Consider the following 23326-nt stretch of genomic DNA (forward strand, 5'->3'; position numbering starts at 1 on the left):
AAGCCCTTCCTAAATCTTGCCTACTTTCCTTTTTCAGATTCTTTGTCACTTGAAACACAATCTACCAAATCATTCTGCATTCAAGATCACCGGTGCTGGTAAAAGAGATGAATAAATCTTAAAGACAGTGGAAGCTGTAAAGCAACAGGAGGACTCACCAAAACCAGAAACATTAGCTAGTATTAATAAAAAACTTCTCTGCAATTTACCTGCAGAGTTTAATGATGTCCAGTTAGGGGATGGTCACCTCGTGTCAGTATTGACAGCAACTGAAATATGTAAATTCCCAATAACTCAGTGTACTGTGATTCCAGGTTCCTGGCACACCAGAACCTTCCCTTTTTTAAGTCTGATGATCTTGGACAGTGCTCAGTTTGTAGAGTTTGGTGAGAATTTGGTTAATTGGAAAGATGCCTGGATAATTCTCTGCTCGTTTTCAGATTCTTATAGGACAACAACAATTTGCATTTATATAGCACCTTTAACGTAGTAAAATGTCCCAAGGTGCTTCACAAGAGCGTTATCAAACAAAATTTGACACCGAGCCAAATGAGGAGATATTAGGACAGGTGACCGAAAGCTTGGTCACAGAGCTAGGTTTTAAGGAGCATCTTAAAGGAGGAGAGAGAGGTAGAGAGGTTTAGGGAGGGAATTCCAGAGCTTAGAGCCTAGGCAGCTGAAGGCACGGCCGCCAACGGTACAGCGATTAAAATTGGGGATGCGCAAGAGGCAGAATTGGAGGAGCATAGAGACCTCGGAGGGTTGTAGGGCTGGAGGAGATTGCTGAGATAGGGAGGGGCAAGGCCATGGAGGGATTTTAAAGCAAGGATGAGATTTTTAAAATCGAGGCGTTCCTGGACCGGAAGCTAATGTAGGTCAGCGAGCTGAGGGGTGATGGGTGAACAGGACTTGGTACGAGTTAGGGTACGAGCAGCAGAGTTTTGGATTAACTCAAATTTATGGAGGGTGGAAGATGGGAGGACGGCCAGGATAGCATTGGAATAGTCAAGTCGAGCCAGGACTGCGATCCATGTAATTGCGACACTTCCAAAATACCACACCTTTCTTATACAGCTCAGAGGCAGCTGCTGTATTGCACCTTTGGCACCAATGTTGTTGCGAGATTTTTGGAGTATCAATGCCAAAAGTAGAATATAGCTCTGCTGCTGCAGAGTTGTGTTCTGAGAAACCTCCCAAGAGGCAGCTTCACATCAGCAGCAGTTCAAAGCACTTTTACTTTTTTTAAAAAATGTTTTGAAATTAAGAAAGTCTCCTCTATAGGTAATGAGCTTCCACTGATTTCAAAGGGGGTGAATGTGCTTGATAGCTCAATGGGTAAAGGTGCTGTCCAGTGTGGTATTGAGTCAGACAGAAGGTCCCAGGTTTAATCCCCAGCTAATCTCAGGCAGGATGGGCATGTGGGAGCTCCAATTGCCCTCAGTGCTCCTCAAGGAGGGGAAAAATCAACCAGGATTCCTGCTTCTGATCGTCATCCCAGTGACTCCTCCTGGAAAGTATGTGTGTGTGAACATATGGTAGAATCATAGAATGATACACAGAAACATAGAAAATAGGAGCAAAAGTAGGCCATTCGGCCCTTTGGGCCTGCTCCGCCATTCAAAATGATCATGGCTGATCGTCTAACTCAGTACCCCGTTCCGCTTTTTCCCCTTATCCCTTGATCCCTTTAGCATTAAGAAATATACCTATCTCCTTCTTGAATACATCTAATGACTTGGCCTCCACTGTGGTAGAGAATTCCACAGGTTCACCACCCTCTGAGAGAAGAAATTTCTCCTCATCTCAGTTCTAAATGGCATACCCCGTATCCTGAGACTGTGACCCCTGGTTCTGGACTCCCCAGCCATCAGAAACATCCTCCCTGCATCTAGTCTGTATAGTCCTGTTAGAATTTTGTATGTTTCGATGAGATCACCTCTCATTCTTCTAAACTCTAGTGAATATAGGCCTAGTCGACCCAATCTCTCCTCATATGTCAGTCCTGCCATCCCAGGAATCAGTCTGGTAAACCTTCGTTGCACTCCCTCCATGGCAAGGACATCCTTCCTCAGATAAGGAGACCAAAACTGCACACAATACTCCAGATGTGGTCTCACAAAGGCCCTGTACAACTGCAGTAAGACATCCCTGCTCCTGTACTCAAATCCTCTTGCAATGAAGGCCAACATACCATTCGCCTTCCTAACTACTTGCTGCACCTGAATGCTCGCTTTCAGCGACTGGTGTACAAGGACACCCAGGTCTCGTTGCACCTCCCCTTTTCCCAATCAATCACCATTCAGATAATAATCTGCCTTTCTGTTTTTACAACCAAAGTGGATAACCTCACATTTATCCACGTTATACTGCATCTGCCATGTTCTTGCCCACTCACCCAACTTGTCTAAATCACATTGGAGCCTCTTTGCATCCTCCTCACAGCTCACATTCCACCCCGGCTTTGTGTCGTCTGCAAACTTGGAAATGTTACATTTAGTTCCCTCATCCAAATCATTGATATATATTGTGAATAGCTGCGGCCCAAGCACTGATCCCTGCAGTACCCCACTAGTCACTGCCTGTCGCCCGGAAAAAGACCCGTTTATTCCTACTCTCTGTTTCCTGTCTGTCAACCAATTCTCAATCCATGCCAGTATATTTCCCCCAATCCCATCTGCTTTAATTTTGCACACTAACCTCTTGTGTGGAACCTTATCAAAAGCCTTCTGAAAATCCAAATACACCACATCCACTGGTTCTACCCCATCTATTCTACTAGTTACATCCTCAAAAAACTCCAGTAGATTTGTTAAGCATGATTTCCCTTTCGTAAACCCATGCTGACTTTGTCCAATCCCATTAATTGCTCAGGTATGTCCTGTCCACAAAAAGCAGGACAAATCCAATCCGGCCAATTACCGCCCCATCAGTCTACTCTCAATCATCAGCAAAGTGATGGAAGGTGTCGTCGACAGTGCTATCAAGCGGCACTAACTCACCAATAACCTGCTCACCGATGCTCAGTTTGGGTTCCGCCAGGACCACTCGGATCCAGACCTCATTACAGCCTTGGTCCAAACATGGACAAAAGAGCTGAATTCCAGAGGTGAGGTGAGAGTGACTGCTCTTGACAGTAAGGCAGCATTTGACCAAGTGTGGCACCAAGGAGCCCTAGTAAAATTGAAGTCAATGGGAATCAGGGGGAAAACTCTCCAGTGGCTGGAGTCATACCTAGCACAAAGGAAGATGGTAGTGGTTGTTGGAGGCCAATCATCTCAGCCCCAGGGCATTGCTGCAGGAGTTCCTCAGGGTAGTGTCCTAGGCCCAACCATCTTCAGCTGCTTCATCAATGACCTTCCCTCCATCATAAGGTCAGAAATGGGGATGCTCGCTGATGATTGCACAGTGTTCAGTTCCATTCACAACTCCTCAAATAATGAAGCAGTCCGAGCCCGCATGCAGCAAGACCTGGACAACATCCAGGCTTGGGCTCATAAGTGGCAAGTAACATTCGCGCCAGATAAGTGCCAGGCAATGACAATCTCCAACAAGAGAGAGTCTAACCACCTCCCCTTGACATTCAACGGCATTACCATTGCCGAATCCCCCACCATCAACATCCTGGGGGTCATCATTGACCAGAAACTTAACTGGACCAGCCATATAAATACTGTGGCTACAAGAGCAGGTCAGAGGCTGGGTATTCTGCGGCGAGTCACTCACCTCCTAACTCCCCAAAGCCTTTCCACCATCTACAAGGCACAAGTCAGGAGTGTGATGGAATGCTCTCCACTTGCTTGGATGAGTGCAGCTCCAACAACACTCAAGAAGCTCGACACCATCCAGAACAAAGCAGCCCGCTTGATTGGCACCCCATCCACCACCCTAAACATTCACTCCCTTCACCACCGGCGCACAGTGGCTGCAGTGTGTACCATCCACAGGATGCACTGCAGCAACTCGCCAAGGCTTCTTCGACAGCAGGCACATGGGAACAACACCACCTGCACGTTCCCCTCCAAGTCACACGCCATCCCGACTTGGAAATATATCGCTGTTCCTTCATCGCCGCTGGGTCAAAATCCTGGAACTCCCTTCCTAACAGCACTGTGGGAGAACCGTCACCACACGGACTGCAGCGGTTCAAGAAGGCGGCTCACCACCACCTTAAGGGCAATTAGGGATGGGCAATAAATGCCGGCCTCGCCAGCGACACCCACATCCCATGAACGAATAAAAAAAATTAATGCCCTCCAAGTGTTCTGTTATCACATCTTTTATAATAGACTCCATCATAAGGACACAGTACTTAAGGAGGTCATTCAGCCCATTGTGCCTGTTCCAGCTCTTTGAAAGAGCTATCCAATTAGTCCCACTCCCCTGTACTTTCCCCATAGGCCTTCAAAATTTTTATAGAATCATAGAATGATACATGGTAAGGAACCATGACAAAATGTCAGATCTTGTATTCTACCAAATATGAAGCAAGGCATTACATGGATGCTTCTGGGGGAAAAAAAAATGCAAATTGCATGGAATTTTTGTCAGATGTTGCATACTTTTTGAAATAGGAAATGCTAACATGATAGTTTCACTTTACCAGTTTGTTCAGTAACCACGTTATCCTTGTACAACTCTTGTGTAAATTTAGCTGTTTATATATTTGGTTTCTACGCACAATCATTCATTGTGCGTAACCCATATCTTGTATCAAATTAAAATATGAATTGAATGGTATTGGCAAAGAAATGATGCACCATCTATTGGGCTGCAGCTTCTATGTATTTTGAAAGCTGTGTGTTCTCTTTCACTAACCTGGAGTTTCTCGATGTCCCTGTTGAAAAAAAAAAGCCCTTTAGGAAATGTGGTGATGACCTGACCCGACAAATCAGCCGGTGTTGGTGCTTCCCTAGAAGCACAATACAGTTCTCGGGTTAATTAGAGAACATAGAGAAGCTAGAAAAGTATATTCCTTACATCTTGAACATTGTCAGAGGGAGCCCCCAGGTCACATGTTTAGCCTTGAGACTCCTTCAGGACTGCTCAGCTAAAGTGTCTCAATATTTTATTTTAATTTCTCTAATAAATTATCACTTGTAACTTCATCATCCACACATATCCTTCCTCTCCATATTAACAGTGGCTAATTTGTCAACTAGATGTTCATTCATAAGGAGCCATTATTTGTGAAATAAATTTTTAGCAAAAAATCTGTTTTGGAATTGCTGCTGCCATTGTAAGGTCCTTCTTTTCAATTCACCATCGAAAGCGAAGCCACTTTCATCAAAAAGATTCCTGCACACAGCATAAGACTTGTTACTATCAGTCCTCACTATCTCTCTGCTGTTCAGTATAAATGCTAATAGTCTTGATTTAATTGGTAGTTATGTGCAGCTTGTGGGTCAATGAATCATCCAGAAGGTTCTGTATTGCATGCATGGTGGTGTGTTACTACTGGCAGTTATGTATCGCTTGCAGTAAGTCCACATTCTTCAAACTCACCTTTAATAGGTTAGCGCACATTAACCAAAATACCAAATAAGTGAATCATTAAGGTGCAGATCTGAGTAAGATAAACAACACATTTCCACATTAATGTGCAACAATGCTGAATGTGTTCTATGGTCACTTTTGAAATATGGTTTAATGCCTCCCATTAATGTTCTTTTCTGCTAAGTATGAATCATCTTCAAATTATCCATCAAGAAGGCTTCATTATCCTTCACTAGGATGCAATACCTGATTTGTTTTAGCTACTGTAAGCAAAATGTCATATTTAGAAACTTTGATTGCTTTATTTTGCTTGATTAGAAGGGGATTAAATTGAAGAGAAGCTGAAACTGTACACAAATCAACATTTATAACCAACTAATGGGTATGAGGCTAACTTTTACATTGCAAATAGTGGGAACAATCAAGCCCCAGAGAATAAAATGGCACATACACATGTGCCAAAATACTGCAGAAAGTGCTGGGAATGTAATCTGATCAAGATGCACACATTTAGCTCAAAGCCGTTAAAAGATCAATGTCCCTTAGTGATTTCCCCCTCCCGACCTTGGAAGATGACAGGTAATTCTGTTTGTACGTGTGGATTGAATGAATGCATTCTCTGCACGATCCCTAGTCTAATGCATACTGTGCAGAAAACCTCAATCTCCAAAACCCAACCCTTCCCCCATCTCAGTAAACCCAACCATTGTGAAAGTTTTTAATGGACTCTGACATTTGAATAAATCAAAGTTTGAAGTCAATTTTGATGCTTTTTCCACTTGGTAAACTACATTTTGATTTGCATACCCTATCTTGTGCAATTTGACAGGCTCCTCAAATGTGGAGGAGCATCACACCAAGCCCAAACCCTGGCCAATTATCCCGTCCTAATCCAGCGCACTGAGGCCAATTAGAGCACCTCTACTTGGTTTTGTTTGAAATCAGTTAACTCAGTACAGACCAGGAACCAAACCTGAGACCTTTCTGGTCTCTGTGGCTGAGGAACTTGCTGAACAAATGCTGTCTTTATGTTATTGAGACAAAGCCAACCCTCTACGGCAGATAGTGCCCCCGCTTAGAGCTGCAAATCTACAAAATCACACATTAAACATTCAGTGATGTCACAATGAAAGGTCTTGGGCATTAATTCAAGCCCTTATATTTACTGAAACACCATGTATTGCAATTTATCACTGGTCCATTGTGAAGTTTACTGCATACAAAATCACTTTATTTAAATGTAGTATATATACACTGACAGATGAAATTCTGGTGTATAATTTTTTTTATACAGATAATCTTGAATTGGTAATCCTAACATGTCGTCAGTCACCGAATCAATGGGTAATTCTGCCACAGTAATGCCTGCTTCAATTACTTTTAATACACCACTTTCTTACTTTTAACATTGAATTTTGTTGCAATCCCTGCCCGTCTTTCCTCACTCTAACGATCCTTGAGATATTTTATTTTAAAACATAAAATCTCTAAATTAATTATGTTTGCTGCTACAGACCAAAATATAAAATGAATAAACTGCTTCCTTTCCCATCTCTTTGTGCCCCTGTACAGGGTCCCCCAAAGTCTTTCCTTCTCGTCCATCCTCTCCTTTCATCTATTAATTTTTGTCCCCCATATCCATTTCACTTCCCTTTCCTCTTTTCTTTGGCCTTAACAGCCATTCAAAAATTTGGGCACCTTCTTCCCCTTTTTTGTTGCATGACTTCTGCCTCCTGCACTTGTCTGCTCTCTGTGATCTCCAGCCCCTCTTCCCTTCCCACCTGGCCTACTGCATGAGACAGGTAACAGATAGAATGTATCCTCTGATCTCACAACGAGCAACACCATGGGAGATCTGCTAGTGTATAAAAAAATATTGGCCTGGAATTTCCTCTTTGATGCTGTAAAACGGGATTTCCGCCGCACTTCTGACAAAGTTACAGCAGCAGAGCGGGAGCTGTTCTGAGGAAATTATGGGCCATTGTTCATCAGGTCACTTATTTCAGAAAATACAACACAGTAAAAACCATTGCAAGGAAAATACCCTCAGTAACAGCTCTGTACTAATCACATGATATCTCATTTCCTTTCATCCTCAGAAAAATCATCCTTGCACTCCCTAACACACTGGGCCGTTAACTAAATCGCACACTGACCCCTACATGTATCACACACTGTCCCTTCATTAATTAGATCACACACTGCCCCTAAATTTATCACATTGCCCCCTAATTAATTATAATAAAACATCGGCCACCATTAATTATATCAACACACTGCCCCTTATAAATTATATTAACATTGATGTACCCCATCAACGATAATCAGCACACTGCCTCCCAATGATTGACACATAGACCTCAATCAATGATATCGACACACTGCCCACCCTTAATCATAGTAACATGTAAAATTAACATTACAAATAGTTACAGGATCAATTAAAGTTCAGGATTACGTTTAAAACTAGGAAGGATCCAGTTATCTCTAACACAATTTGTTTTGATCATCTGTTCAATAAAACTTATTTTGATGAATTAGATAATTTAGATAATTTATTTCTGCACAAACTGCACAAGTCACTGCACCCAATAACCCTCACACTACAGCCAAAATTGGTGCACAGAAAATAGTCATTATATTTAAATACTTCACACTCGGGCTCTGATATTTGAAGTGCCTGGTTCAGTTACAGTCTTGTAGCACACTCTCAGGCAAGAGACAAGGGAGGAGATTTATGAAATGTTTATCATCAGTAGCAGAGAGTTGATGAACTCTGGAGAGATCCCACTCGATTGGAAACAGGTGAACATGGCGCCTATTTTCAAAAGGTGTGACAAAACAAACCCAGACAACTACAGACATAATAGCATCACATCAAAACTGAATAAAATAAATACACATTGTCAGGAGTGAATGTGAGGATTGTCTGTTTGATAATGATCTAGTAAATAGCAGCCAACAGATACAGAAGGGGATGATTTTGCCTAACTAACCTATTTTATCTTCTTGAAGAAGTGACATCCCAAGTAGATTATAGAAAGCCCTATGATGAGCGGCATAAGTACTCCACGAGAGGTGGTGAAGGATGAAGTTGAAAAAAATCCAGTTGTATTAATGGACCTGCCGCTTAACATGTGCAATCACTGTGAAGCAGCAATCAACAAAACAAACAGAATGCTAAATTGTGAGCAAAACAGGAGAGTACAGGTTGGAGGAAGTCATAATGAACCATATCTGGCCACCAAGATACCAGGGAGACATTCAAGCACTGGAAGCGGTGCAGAGCCACGAGGCTCATCCATAGCATCAGACAAACTGAGTTATGAGGAAAGTCTGGGGAAACTTGGGCCTTTCATCCTTGAAAGGAGGTAACTGAGAGGTGACCTTAAAACAGTCTATAATAAACGGTGCAAAAAAAAAAGGTTAAACCTGGAACACTAAGTTGTGACAGTAGCACAACAAGGTGCAGGTTCAAACTAGTGGAAGGCAAATTCAGAACTGATGTCAGGAACAAAGAGTGATCAACACTTGGGTAGGGTAGTGGAGGCAAAAACCCTGAAATCATTGATGAAACAGTTGGATGCTGTGATGGGGGAGCTAAGATGGGCCAAATGGCCTTCGCCATCTGTATATATCCTGTGATATTACATATGTCACACCCACAAACAACTGCAGCAAATTAACAACTAAAAAAAGGACAAGTTTTACAAACACGTTCACCTCCTGACAAAGAGTCGGAATGTTTCCTGCAAACCTATTGATCAATGTTGCATCTTCACATAAAACTGCAATGGTTGATGGGTTCAAGTGTTTCGCCTTCTTCCCCGTTTGGAAAAATCTATCTTGGGACAAAATGAATCAGGATCAGACAGCAAACTTCTCCTCTCCAGCAGAGCAGTTTCAGGAAATCATTCATATTCTTTACATTAAAACTTCCCTGTCATTTGATGGTGCAGTTCTATACTACAGCACGAGACGCAGCTGCAGGTTGCACATAGCTATGACTCGTAGTCTGCCTGCCTGCAGATTGCTGATGTGCAAGTGCACAGCTCCACCCCATCAGTGCTTTTTTTTAATGTAACTGGAAAGCAGGAAATTCACAAAATGCCCAGGAATCTAACAAACCACCTGAGCACTTCTTAAACCCGGCTTCACCCTGGAGTGAGGGAACACCTGCGTACTCCTTAAAAGCAAAATACTGCGGATGCTGGAAATCTGAAATAAAAGCAGAAAATGCTGGAAATACTCAGCAAGTCAGGCAGCATCTGATGAAAGGTCATCGACCTGAAATGTTAACTCAATTTCTTTCTCCGCAGATGCTGCCTGATTTGGAGTATTTCCAGAATTTTCTGTTTTTATTTGCATACTCCTTAAACCTACTTCACTCCAACTGGGATTATATTCCACCCAGAGTGAGACCTCATTCCTGGTGGAAATCTCTCACCATTTTGGATCATTGTGCTCTGGTGTCTGATTGAAACCTGACTGCAGAGTAATTTTGCCACTTTCACACTGATGCACTCTTAAGCCATTTTGTATCAATGCCTGGATGACTGAATGTTAGCCGAACCAGGAGAACGATCACTGTTGAATATCACGCAGAGTCTGCGTTTCTGTGGCAGCCATTTTGTGTGAATTCCTTAGATGCAGCGAGCAGGTCCTCTCGATAGCTAAACACAGACTGCCAGTCCTTGCTGTTTCGGAGTAGTTCATTGTTCTTGTGAGCTTCATAATGGAAGCGAGACCCTTTCATTTCATACCTGAAAAGATGCAAAATCAACCCAGTCACAACTCACCAAAAACAAATTGATCCCAGAACAATGAACCAAGAACGTTACAGATCTGCAATGGCTACAAGAGACCAACTTAACCCATCTCAATTATAAAATACACACTGAATTCCTGGGAGATTGCACTTCAGAAATCTGAATGACAGCTTCAGATACAGTCATAAATCATGACAGCAAAGCTGAAGTAATTTATAACTGTTGTCTGAACCTCAGATTAAATTACACTGCTAAATTGTCTCCCTTTTTATTAATAACATCTTTGTATATAGAATTTAATGACCTCAAAAGAAAATGGCAGCTGACTTCGGTTTTGTTGCGTTCAATTTAGTGCGCCACAATTTCGTTAGCATGAGTGACAGAAAACCGTCTAATTGCAACACAACCATAATAATGTTCCTTTCAAATTGTAATCACACCCAGATAATTGTGATTTATAACAGACTGTAACCAGACTCAGATACTGGGTGATTGATAACAGATTGTAATCAATCCTAGAAATCTGTGATTTATAACAGACTGTAATTTGTCCTGGCAATCTGATTTATAACAGACTGCAATCAGACCCAGACGCTGGTGATTTATAACAGACTGTAGCCAGATACAGGTACCTGTGATTAATAATACAGTATAAAATATAAATTATATATATACACATTCACACATCCTTGGCTTTTGGTGATGGTTGCAAATTAACTGTGCTTTGTTCTTCTGGTTCACTTGAACCCCTCAAGGAGATTACTGTCAGCAGTCAATCATGCCGTTTATATTCTGTATTCAGTAAGTGCTCCAGTGTGGCCTAGGTAGGATAGTGTTGCCTGGGTGCTGCAGTGTCCCCCTGGGTGATGAATGCCTTGTTACCCTTTTGGGTCTTTTCTACCCTTCCAGTTTTTTGCTCCCGTATCTTGGATCACTTTACTAGGCAAACCTTCAACAGTGTCTTCACCAGCCTTGTTATTTGGGTAAACAGTCAGTACTTTCAAGCTACTATCCAGTCCTCCATAAGCGAGAGACCTTCACGTCAGGCAGCAGTTGTCCTTTTACAGCTCTCCTGTATTGTACCTAATTTAAAGGGTCCGCTATCAGACCAAAGCACGACAGAACTGCTTCACATCTGTCACACTCCTCTCTTACCATTTAGGCTGTGGGCCCCGGATTCTCTCCAGTTCCTGTTGCCGTTTCAGCTCCAAGAGTAACTCTTCCTCGACACGGAGGCGCTGCAGCCTCAGATAAGATAGTTCTTGTTGGTATGGAGACATTTCCACCAATGATTGTCTGACATCGCCCTCTGCCAGTGACTGCAGGAAACTACAGGAGAGTAGATAAAGCAAACAGCTAACACACAGCGTTTCTGTCACAAAACATTTCTTTCCTCAGCAGGTACTATGTCCTGGATTCACTGAATATTCTTAGTTTCTCTCATAGATTTGACCCTACTGAGCATAATCTCTTGAAATGTAAATCCATGTAAATGTTTCACTCTGCGCAAAATCTGCCCATTTGTCCATTTATTTCAAGCCGTCCTTGTTAAACATTGTCACAGCACTTCACTCTTGATGATATCACAAGTTTAACTAAAACCATTCAGTACAGCTGATCTGTCATTTTCAAATTTTATTTTGACAATTTACATTAAGATTTACTGCAGATTGCACAATTTTGGTTTTTTTTAAGATTTAAATTAAAATATAACATGATGGAAAAGTAGCAGAGATTAGAACACTTTAAGTATTAGATTACATGCTACAGATGGAGTTCCTCATTTTTTGCATGTAGTTTAGCCTCCAAATGGAAATTAACACTAAACTGTGAAATGGAGGATAATAACTTGGGTCACTGTTTCTTTAAGAGTTGGCGTTAGTGTGGGCAAGGGTTCTTTCCACCGCCCATGCGTAGACTGTACTCATACATACAGTCTGTGTTCTGAACCAACAATCGGTTGTTGACTGGAGGAGGCAGCAAAGTTACTGAATAGGACACGGGCACTGTACAGGACACTACAGGTCATGCGAGATGGAGCTTCATGTGTGGAGGCTGAAGCAACATCAACTGTCAGATCAAACATAATACTGTCCAGGACCGAAAAAGACCATTTTGGTCCTTCTGGCCAACGCAGGGCTCATGAACATAATACACAGCTCACTGTCTATATCCCCCAATTGATTTTCTCATCTAACACTTGAGCAACTGTTTCTTAACTACACAGATGTTATCAGCCTCAATCACCTCCCTAGTTATGCTGCAGCTATACAAAACCCTGGTTAGACTGCACCTGGAGTACTGTGAGCAGTTCTGGGCCACTGCACCTTCGGAAGGACATACTGGCCTTGGAGGGAGTGCAGCGTAGGTTTACTAGAATGATACCCAGACTTCAAGGGTTAAGTTACGAGGAGAGATTACACAAATTGGGGTTGTATTCTCTGGAGTTTCGAAGGTTAAGGGGTGATCTGATTGAAGTTTATAAGATATTAAGGGGAACAGATAGGGTGGATAGAGAGAAACTATTTCCGCTGGTTGGGGATTCTAGGAGTAGGGGACACAGTCTAAAAATTAGAGCCAGACCTTTCAGGAGCGAGATTAGAAAACATTTCTACACACAAAGGGTGCTAGAAGTTTGGAACTCTCTTCCGCAAACGGCAATTGATACTAGCTCAATTGCTAAATTTAAATCTGAGATAGATAGCTTTTTGGCAATCAAAGGTATTAAGGGATATGGGCCAAAGACAGGTATATGGAGTTAGATCACAGATCAGCCATGATCTTATCAAATGGCGGAGCAGACACGAGGGGCTGAATGGCCTACTCCTGTTCCTATGTTCCTATGTTCTGTATGAAGTAGCTATATCTGATCTGTCCAGTCACTTTCCCTCTTCTGAGCTTCATCCCATTGTCCCCGGTAAACAGCTTCTCAAGGTTCAACTAATGAATACGCTTAAGGATCTCGAATACTTCAACAGTGCTTCATTGTAAACACAGGTGGCTCTATGATGCTTGGTGAGTTAAAGCCATTGAGAACTTAGAGTCATAGAGTTAATACAGCACGGATAGAGGCCCTTCGGCCCATCGTGTCCGCGCCGGCCATCAGCCCTGTCTACTCTAATCCCATATTCCAGCATTTGGTCCGTAGCCTTGTATGCTATGGCATTTCAAGTGCTCATCCAAATGCTTCTTGAATGTTGTGAGGGTTCCTGCCTCCACAACCCTTTCAGGCAGTGAGTTCCAGACTCCAACCACCCTCTGGGTGAAAAAGTTCTTTCTCAAATCCCCTCTAAACCTCCCGCCTTTTACCTTGAATCTATGTCCCCTTGTTATAGTACCCTCAACGAAGGGAAAAAGCTCCTTAGTATCCATCCTATCTGTGCCCCTCATAATTTTGTACACCTCAATCATGTCCCCCCTCAGCCTCCTCTGCTCCAAGGAAAACAAACCCAATCTTCCCAGTCTCTCTTCATAGCTGAAGCGCTCCAGCCCTGGTAACATCCTGGTGAATCTCCTCTGCACCCTCTCCAAAGCGATCACATCCTTCCTGTAGTGTGGCGACCAGAACTGCACACAGTACTCCAGCTGTGGCCTAACCAGTGTTTTATACAGCTCCATCATAACCTCCTTGCTCTTATATTCTATGCCTCGGCTAGTAAAGGCAAGTATCCCATATGCCTTCTTTACCACCTTATCTACCTGTTCCGCTGCCTTCAGGGATCTGTGAACTTGCACACCAAGATCCCTCTGACCCTCTGTCTTGCCTAGGGTCCTCCCATTCATTGTGTATTCCCTTGCCTTGTTAGTCCCTCCAAAGTGCATCACCTTGCACTTTTCCGGGTTAAATTCCATTTGCCACTGTTCCGCCCATCTGACCAACCCATCTATATCGTCCTGCAGACTGAGGCTATCCTCCTCGCTATTTACCACCCTACCAATTTTTGTATCATCAGCGAACTTACTGATCATACCTTTTACATTCATATCCAAGTCATTAATGTAGACCACAAACAGCAAGGGACCCAGCACCGATCCCTGTGGTACCCCACTGGCCACAGGCTTCCAGTCACAAAAACAACCTTCGACCATCACCCTCTGACTTATCTAACCTCGATGGGCCGAATGGCCTCCTTCCGTGCTGTAACCTTCTAACTGGCACAGACTAGAAAAGATTGTGAGTTTAACCCCCAATCTGTGCTAAATCAGCTGATATCAGTTAGGGCAATAGTCGAGGTGTTAAAATTAGCCTCAGTGCCGCTGGCCTATGGGAGTGGGGGTGAATCAGCTAGGATCCAACTACTTATCATTATGTGGTGATCCTTGCTGGAATGTGCATATGGGTTAATGTCAATGAAATATTAGTACTTTTATATTGCACTAATATAGAAAAATGTATCAAGGCACTTCACAGAGGCAAATCAGAAGAAAAAGGATGCCGAGCCAAAAAAGGAGATATTAAGAGGGGTGACCAAATTCTTGGTCAAAGAGGTGGGTATTTTAAGGAGGATCTTAAAGGAGATAGAGAGGCAGAAAGATTTAGGAAAGGAATTCCAGAGCATGGGGCATAGGTGGCTGAAAGCTTGGCCGCCAAAGGTGGGGCAAAGGGTGGGGGGATGTACAAAAGGCCAGAATCAGAATTACAGAGAGTTAGGACAATTGATGGGATGCTACAAATAGGTGGGGTTCCAGAGATAGGCTGGGGCGAGGCCATGAAGGGATTTAAACACGAGGATGAAAATTTTAAATTTGAAGCGTTGGGGACCAGGAGCGAATTCCGGTCATCGAGGACTGGGCTGATGGGTGAGTGGGATTTGGTGCGGGATAGGATACAGGCAGCAGAGTTTTGGATGTGCTGGTTTATGGAGAGTGGAGGATGGCAAGGCCAGGAGAGCATTGAAATAGCTGAGTCTGGAGGTGACAAACGCATGGATGAAGGTTTCAGCAGCAGATGGGCTGAAGTGAAGGCACAGCCGGGTGATTTTATAGAGGTGGTTGTACGCGGTCTTTATGATGGAGAGGGTAAGGAGTTCGAGGCAGGGGCCGAAGATGATTGCTTCAGTCTTCCCAATTTTTAACTGGATGTCAGACAAACAATCTGACAATACGAAGGAGTGGAGGGATCAACAGAGGTGGTGGAGAGGTAGAGCTGGGTATCACCAGCATACCTATGGAAGTTGACCCTATATCTGTGGATGATGTTGCCAAGGAGAATCATGTAGATGAGAAAGAGGAGGGGGCAAGGGCAGGAAGAGAAGCCCTGGCTGGAAATGCTGTGACTACGATCAGATAGGCAAGAGTGGAACCACGGAATGACAGTCTCACTGAATTGGACAAGAGAGGTGTTGGAGGTTGACCGTGTGAAAGGCTATAGGGAGGTTAAGGAGGGTGAGGAGGGATAATGCACTATGGTCACTGTCACAGAGGACGTCATTTGTGACTTTGGTTGGGGCCGTCTTGATCCTGTGGAAGGGTGAAAACCTGATTGGAGAGATTCAAACTTGGAGTTGCAGAAAAGACGGACACGGATTTGGAAGCTGACAACACATTCAAGGACTTGGGAGAGGAACAAAAGGTTTGAGAGGGGGCAATAATTTGCAAGGACAGATGGGTTGAAGATGGTTTTTTTTTTGAGAAGGGTTCTGATAATGGCGGTTTTGAAAGGAGGGGGACAGAACCCAAGGAGAGGGTATAATTTACAATGTCAACTAGCATGGGGGCCAGGAAAGGAAGTTGCATTAGCAGTTTGGTGGGAATGGGATCAAAGAAGTAACAGGTGGGTTTCAGACAAGATGAACTCAGAGAGGGCAGGGGGAACCTAGTGGGAGGTTTGGCTTGGTGGGCAAGGGAAAGGGTGGGAAGCAGCAGAGGCAGCTGAACAGATGGTTTCAATCTTAATGACAAAGCAGTCAATGAGCTCCTCGCACTTGTTGGAAGTGAAGGTGGAGGGGGAAGGGGACAGGGATTGGTAGTGGAGAACGGAATCTGGGGGTTATCTTTGCTCTCCAGGATTATCCTGGAGTAGTGGGTGGTTTTTGCAGAGCAGATGAGGCCCAATACCTCTTGATGTGGTCCTGCCGATGGAAGGCTAAACCGATTCTGCGCCAAATATGCTCCAGTCTGCGCCCCTTGGACTTGAGGGCGAAAAGATGGGGGCAATACCAGGGGAATGCCCAGGATGCAAGAGAGTAAAAGTTTTCCTGGGGACAAGGAAATCAAAGGTGGAGGTAAGGGAGTGGCTGAGCAAATCAATAGCTGCAGAAGTATTGTGGCAAATGGAGGACCAAAGGCTAGGCAGTTCGGAGTTTGAAAGTGCAGTTGGAAGTGACTTGGGGGAGAGTTTTTTTCCAGGATCAGATGCAGAAGGAAGTAGGGTTGGAAGATGGTAGGGGGACGTGGGTGGTGAGGGATATAAGCAAGTAGTTGAAGATGGCAAGGTTGAGGGGGTGGCCTTGAACATGAGTTGAAGATTTTATATGGAGGGAGAAGTTTGAGAACATGAGGGCACTGAATTCAGCATAGGGGGCAAGGGGAGCGGAGATGAAGGAGGAGTTATTTTGTGCAAAGGCTGAGGAAGGAAAGGAGAGATGATATCTCAATGAGAAACTCGGAGTGGGGTTTGAGGGTGGGGGTAGACACTGAGGATTTTAAAGCATAGGTGAGAGGGATTGAACAAGGTGGGGTGCTTGAAGGAGGAGAAGGTACCAGAGAAAAAGAGGGAGACACCAAAGTGTGATTTAGTAATGAGGGAGACACCAAGGTGTGATTTGGTGATCAGGGCCACACCACCACCTTTGACGTCGCCTCCAGATGATGTTGGGTGACTACAGGATTGGACTCAGATGTAATTTCCCTCCAAAAGTCAAATACCATGCCAAGAGATCCCGACTGTCACTGCGGATAGTCAGAGCTGGGACTGTGGGCTTTTGGTTGTTTGTTGGTTTACCATCAGCTTCTGCCTGCTGTTAGCTATCACAGAAATGATGTGCAATTTCTAAAACTTTGTTTGCAGCAGTATGGTAAAGGCTGGGGGAGGAAGACTACCTTTCACTGATTTCCTGAGCAGAAAGAGAGGCCACGGCCGGGGCTGCTAAACTGTATGGAGTCCACAAGGAACTCAGGCTCTCATCCAGGCTCTGACTGGGCGCAGGTTGGGAGCTTGAGTTGAGCGCTCCTGGTCTATAGGAATATGATCTGGACGGTCTGTTGGAGGTCACCTTCTTATCCCCTGACCTCTGCCTGTTAATGGGAGGAGGGGCCCGGCCACATGCATTTACTTTAGTGGAACTTGGTCTCCACACGGGTTTAGGAGACTGGGAGCGGGACTGCTGCCAACGACTTCTTTTAGAAGCTGGGGACAGAGAACGTGACCGGATGCTTCTGGAGCGTCTGAGATTCTGAGATTGGCCTCTGAGGAATGATGATCTGGTTCTTTCAGGGGATTGAGGTCGGACAGGAATCTGAGGAGGAAGAAGAGCCCTGACTCCAATTATATGCGGTGCACCCATCCTAACCGGAAGGCTTTCTCTATAGGCAATGTCTACAGGTGAGATGGTGGAAGTTCTGTAGTTTTTGCTGGAGAGTTCACTCCCTGTGAGGCCCACCACTCGATCAACTGGCAACATGGAGTGAACAGGAACACCAAGATCTTCAAGCGCTGGATAGCTGCCCAGCGACTGCACTAAATGCTTCGGCCTCACAAACCACTCCGACTCATCAGGGTTTTCTGCTTGCCCACCTACATCCTCCTCAGGAAACGTCCCATTGGTCAGGACTGGCCAGTCGTCATTTTTGCTGTTGGATCTGAAGATGCTCTCTGACTCTCCCATCCTCTTGTACTCTGACAATAATTCAGGGCTCAGACTCGCAGCCAGGCCCTTCACCTGCACCTTCAATTCACTTAAACTTTGTTCCAACTCATCAATGCTGGGACTGTCCTTCCTGTTGCCAGACAAAGGCATCTCTAATTAAAAGATAGAGATAATAGGTAAATAACACAAATTGAACATCACAAAAATCAAATGAAAATTATTTGGTTCGCTTTCAAATATGATGGTTCCAACACATATGACATTTAAAGGGAATTATATAAACTCTTGAAGAAAAATATTTAAAAGAGTACAGGGAAAGAGCAGAGAAATTGAAATAGAGCAGGTACCTCTGATGTGCGTAGGATAAATGGCTTCACACTGTACTGAAATTTCTATGACTACTCATTGGTAGCTGAGTAGCAGCACCTTCACTCAGTGTTACGTGACAGCTCCATCACTCGATGCTTTACAAAAGTTCCGTCATGCAGTGCTTTGCAATGTTAATGTTGCAGAATACACCTGAACAATTGGGCCTCAATCTTCAAACCAGCTTCAATTGTTGGGTTATTTTACCGAATCGTCACAAAATGCAGTATTAACAACAGCAGCCGATAATGCTGTCCAGTGCTGTGGCAGCAGGGGAGCTGCTCTTTCGGTGCAGTGTGCACCTGTAGCACTTTGAGCTGACCTCATGCTATAATGTGAAGTCAGCTCCTTTGCAATAATATTGCAGTGGTCATGAAGTACAGTGTGTGAAGCAAACGGCGCATTACTTGGTGCCAGCAACTCTGATCATTTCAAAGTTGTAGTGATACTGAGGAGTAGAACTGTCTGCAGCTGGACCAGGATGAAGAAAGGCACCCTTCCAGATTGCAGCTTTGGAGGTCCTGCTGCTTGAGGCTCTGAAGGGAAGGGTGGTCCTTTCAGGACCGTGGCCTGAGATCAGCTAAGATGGAGGTAGCAGAAAGAGTGAATACTATCTCTCCTGTGACCAGATGCAGTTGGTGCTTCAGAACTTAGCTTCTGAGCTGGTAGGAACATTGTGTGCACCGGTGCAAAATATCCGGTAACGTAGATTTGGCTAGAAGGCCACTGATATGCAAGGTCGCTACAGTGAAGCTTTCTTGTGGTTCACTTTGTGCCCGCTTCTCCCTTTATTTCTGTTCCCTCTCCACTAGCAGCACACATGCTATTTTGTCAACCCAAAACAATCACTGTTCAGATTGCTGGCATTCTTAAGGCCTGGTCCAATATCATGTAAGACACTGATGTCTAAGTTTGAGCTTAAATTCTTACACTGCAACATCATACCCTTTAGTTTATCATCCATGGAAGTCTTTGCTGAGTTACTACGGAGTCTCCAGTCTGCTGATAGGTCCCTTGATACTTGCGGGTGTGTGGTGAATGTCCTTTGGGAGTTTGTGAGATAATCATGTGGTTTCTTCCTGTAAAATAAAACAAATATATCCACCACCAATTTTGATATACAAAACAAAGCCCTGAAGTCATCATTGTTCTAGGCTGACAAACCAGTCCGTTTACCCCTGTAGCACCTTTCATGAAGTAGGATTGGACTCCAAAGACTCAGCCAAATCTAAATCAACCTGCACTAGGCGAATTTCTAGTGCAGTCTATTCTACTGTCCAGTTCTGTGCAATTCAAACTTGTCCGCCTCAGGTAAATGGAACCTCGTTTTAAGAACATAAGAAATAGGAGCAGGAGTAGGCCATACGGTCCCTTGAGCCTGCTCCCCCATTCAGTAAGATCATGGCTGATCTTCTACCTCAACTCCACTTTCCCGCCCGATTCCCATATCCCTTGATTCCCTGAGAGTCCAAAAATCTATCGATCTCAGCCTTGAATATACTCAACGACTAAGCATCCACAGCCCTCTGGGGTAGGGAATTCCAAAGATTCACAACCGTCTGAGTGAAGAAATTCCTCATCATCTCAGTGATAAATGGGCGACCCCTTAACCTGAGACTATGCCCCCTAGTTCTACAGTCTCCAGCCAGAGTAAATAGCCTCTCAGCATCAACTCTGTCAAGCCCTCTAAGAATCTTATGTGTTTCGATGAGATCACCTCTCATTCTTCTAAACTCCAGAGAGTGTAGACCCATTCTACTCAATCTCTCCTCATAAGACAACCCTCTCATCCCAGAAATCAATCTAGTGAACCTTCGTTGCACCACCTCCAAGGCAAGTATATCTTTCGTTAGGTAAGGAGACCAAAACTGTACACAGTACTCCAGGTGTGGTCTCACCAAAGCCTTGTACATTGCAGCAAGACTTCCTTACTCTTGTACTCCAACCCCCTTGCAATAAAGGCCAACACACCATTTGCCTTCCTAATTGCTTGCTGTACCTGAATGTTAACTTTCAGCATTTTGTGTACAAGGACACCCAAATCTCTCTGAACACCAACATTTAATACTTTCTCACCATTTAAGAAATATTCTGTTTTTCTATTCTTCCTACCAAAGTGAATAACCTCACATTTCCCCACATTATACTCCCTCTTCCACCTTTTTGCCCACTCACTTAACCTGTCTATTGTTAATTGTATCCATGTGATTTATATCAATTAGTGTTAATTGTATTCAGGTGGTGCATATCAATTGGGAACTCTCTTGTATCCATTTATAAGAGAGCTGATCGAGGGTGTGGTGTGGGTAATGTGGAGCTCTGTGAATAAAGGTTTGGAAGCAACTGAAGACCAGGCTCTAGTATTCCATCCTTCACCACTGGCTATCCAGTTTATAACATCTATATCCCTTTGCTTTGTGTCCTCCTCACAGCTTACTTTCCCACCTAGCTTGTATTGTCAGCAAACTTGGATACACTACACTCGGTCCTTTCATCGAAGTCATTAATATAGATTGTGAATAGCTGAGGCCCAAGCACTGATCCTTGCGGCACCCCACTAGTTACAGTCTGCGAACCTGAAAATGACCCGTTTATTCCTACTCTCTGTTTTCTGTCCGTTAACCATTCCTCTATCCGTGCTAATGTATTACCCCAACCCCATGAACCCTTATCTTGGGTAACAATCTTTTGTGTGGCACCTTATCGAATGCCTTTTGAAAATCCAAATATACTACACCCACTGGTTCCCCCTCATCTACCCTGCTAGTTACATCCTCAAAAAGCTCCAGTAGATTTGTCAAACACTCTTTCCTTTTCATAAAACCATGTTGACTCTACTTAATCATATTATGAATTTCTAAGTGCCCCTTTACTACATCCTTAATAATGGATTCCAGCATTTTCCTGACTACTGATGTCAGGCTAACTGGCCTGTAGTTCCCTGTTTTCTCTCTCCATCCTTTCTTGAATAGCAGTGTTACATTTGCTACCTTCCAATCCACTGGGACTGTTCTAGAATCTAGGAAATTTTGCAAGATCACAACCAATGCATCCACTATCTCTGCAGCCACCTCTTTTAGAACCCTAGAATGTAGGCATCAGGTTCAGGGGATTTGTCGGCTTTTAGTCCCATTAATTTCTCCAGTACTTTTTGTTAACTAATATTAATTACTTTTTAAGTTCTTCACTCTTGTTAGACCCATGGTTCTCCACTATTTCTGGTATGTTTTTTGTGTCCTTTACTGTGAAGACAGATACAAAATATTTGTTTAACATCTTTGCCATTTCCTTATTCCCCATTATAATTTCTCCTGTCATAGCCTCTAAGGGCTTTACTTTTGCTACTCTCTTCCTTTTTACATTCATGTAGAAGCTCTTACAATCTGTTTTTATATTTCTTCACTCTCATATTCTATTTTCTCCCTCTTTATCAATTTTTTGGTCATCCTTTGCAGGTTTCTAAAACTCTTCCAATCCTCAGGCTTACTACTCTTCTTAGCAACATTATAAGCCTCTTCTTTTAATCTAATACTATCCTTAACTTCTTTAGTTTGCCACGGATGAATCATTTTTCCCATGGAGTTTTTATTCCTCAATGGAATGTATATTTGTTGAGAATTATGAAATATTTCTTTAAATGTTCACCATTGCTTATCTACCATCATATCTTTTAATCTAATTTCCCAATCAACATTAGCCAACTCGCCCCTCATACCTATGTAATTGGTCTTGTTTAAGTTTAAGTCTCTAGTTTCGGACTTAAGTACGTCATTCTCGAACTCAATGTGAAGTTCTATCATGTTATGATCACTCTTTCCCAGAGGATCCCTTACTATGAGATTACTAACAATAGCTGGGGATGTTTAGGATAGCCAGTTGAGCACAAGTGGCTGCCTCTGTCTCCAATAGCAAGTCGGAAATGAGAACAAGATTCGCTGGAAATACACAACAGGTCAGTCAGTAGCATAGAATGACACAGCACAGGAGGCCATTCGGCCCATCGTGATCTTTGAAAGAGCTATTCAATTAATCCCACTCCCCTGCCCTTTCCCCATAGCCCTGTAATGTTTTCCCCTTAAAATATCCAATTCCCTTTTGAAAGTTATTATTGAATCTGCTTCCACCACCCTTTCAGGCAGTGCGTCCCAGATCGTAACAACTTGCTGCGTAAAAAAATGTTTCCACATGTTGCCTCTGGCTCTTTTGCCGATCACCTTAAATCTGTGTCCTCTGGTTATCGACCCTTCTGCCACTGGAAAGTTTCTCCTTATTTACTAATCAAAACAATTCATGATTTTGAACACCTCTATCAAATCTCCCCTTAACCTTTTCTGTCCTAAGGAGAACAATCCCAGCTCGTCCAGTCTCGCCATATAACTGAAGTCCCTCATCCCTGGTACCATTCTGGTAAATCTCTTCAGCACCCTCTCTAAAGGCCTTCCTAAAGTGTGGTGCCCAGAATTGAACATAAGCTGAGGCCTAACCAGTGTTTTATAAAGGTTTGAGAGGTTTGTAATGAGACTATCCATGAAAGACAACATAAAGAAGGAATAATAAACTGGAATAATCCCCACTGTCACGGATATTCTAAATTTAAATGGTTGCATCGCTGCCCTGCAACAGCACGCAGTCGCCACGGCGTCCATAGCAACCGCCCCAGCAACGGCCCTAGCAACCCCCCAGCAACGGCCCTCACTTTCAGGCACAGCGCTGACCCGATCGCAGCCATTCTTTGCTTGGTCACCGTGACCGCCGTGAGCCGAGGGCGCGAACTCATACCTCAGAGGACTCCGGACCCCGTGCAGGACGAACACTGGATCCCCGCTGAGGGCCATGGCCACCGGTGCAGGAACCGGCCCCGAACCGCCGTCACCCACCCAGCCCCAGATG

At 43.8% G+C, this 23326-nt stretch overlaps 2 protein-coding genes across 3 annotated transcripts in view; one reads left to right on the forward strand and one right to left on the reverse strand.

The window, feature by feature from the left end:
* vwa1 (von Willebrand factor A domain containing 1) overlaps window positions 1-7611 on the forward strand; it is a 40607-nt gene extending 32996 nt beyond the window's left edge. For both annotated transcript variants that reach the window (XM_067970495.1, XM_067970494.1), the window contains exon 6: window positions 38-7611. Coding sequence is in view for 1 of the 2 variants with exons in the window: in XM_067970494.1 (XP_067826595.1) it covers window positions 38-102 (65 nt within the window). In the remaining variant the exon portion in view is untranslated. The remainder of the gene's footprint in view (window positions 1-37) is intronic.
* On the reverse strand, window positions 5866-23303 carry LOC137301082 (uncharacterized). Its single transcript, XM_067970496.1, has 5 exons — window positions 23216-23303; window positions 19382-19515; window positions 17304-18222; window positions 11418-11591; window positions 5866-10256 (listed from the first exon to the last, which is right to left on the reverse strand). The coding sequence occupies exons 1-5, from the start codon at window positions 23269-23271 to the stop codon at window positions 10091-10093; spliced, it is 1449 nt and encodes a 482-aa protein (XP_067826597.1). The 5' UTR covers window positions 23272-23303; the 3' UTR covers window positions 5866-10090.
* Between the last annotated feature and the right edge of the window lie 23 nt (window positions 23304-23326).

Source organism: Heptranchias perlo, chromosome 32, assembly GCF_035084215.1.
Source record: "Heptranchias perlo isolate sHepPer1 chromosome 32, sHepPer1.hap1, whole genome shotgun sequence".
Classification (NCBI taxonomy): domain Eukaryota; kingdom Metazoa; phylum Chordata; class Chondrichthyes; order Hexanchiformes; family Hexanchidae; genus Heptranchias; species Heptranchias perlo.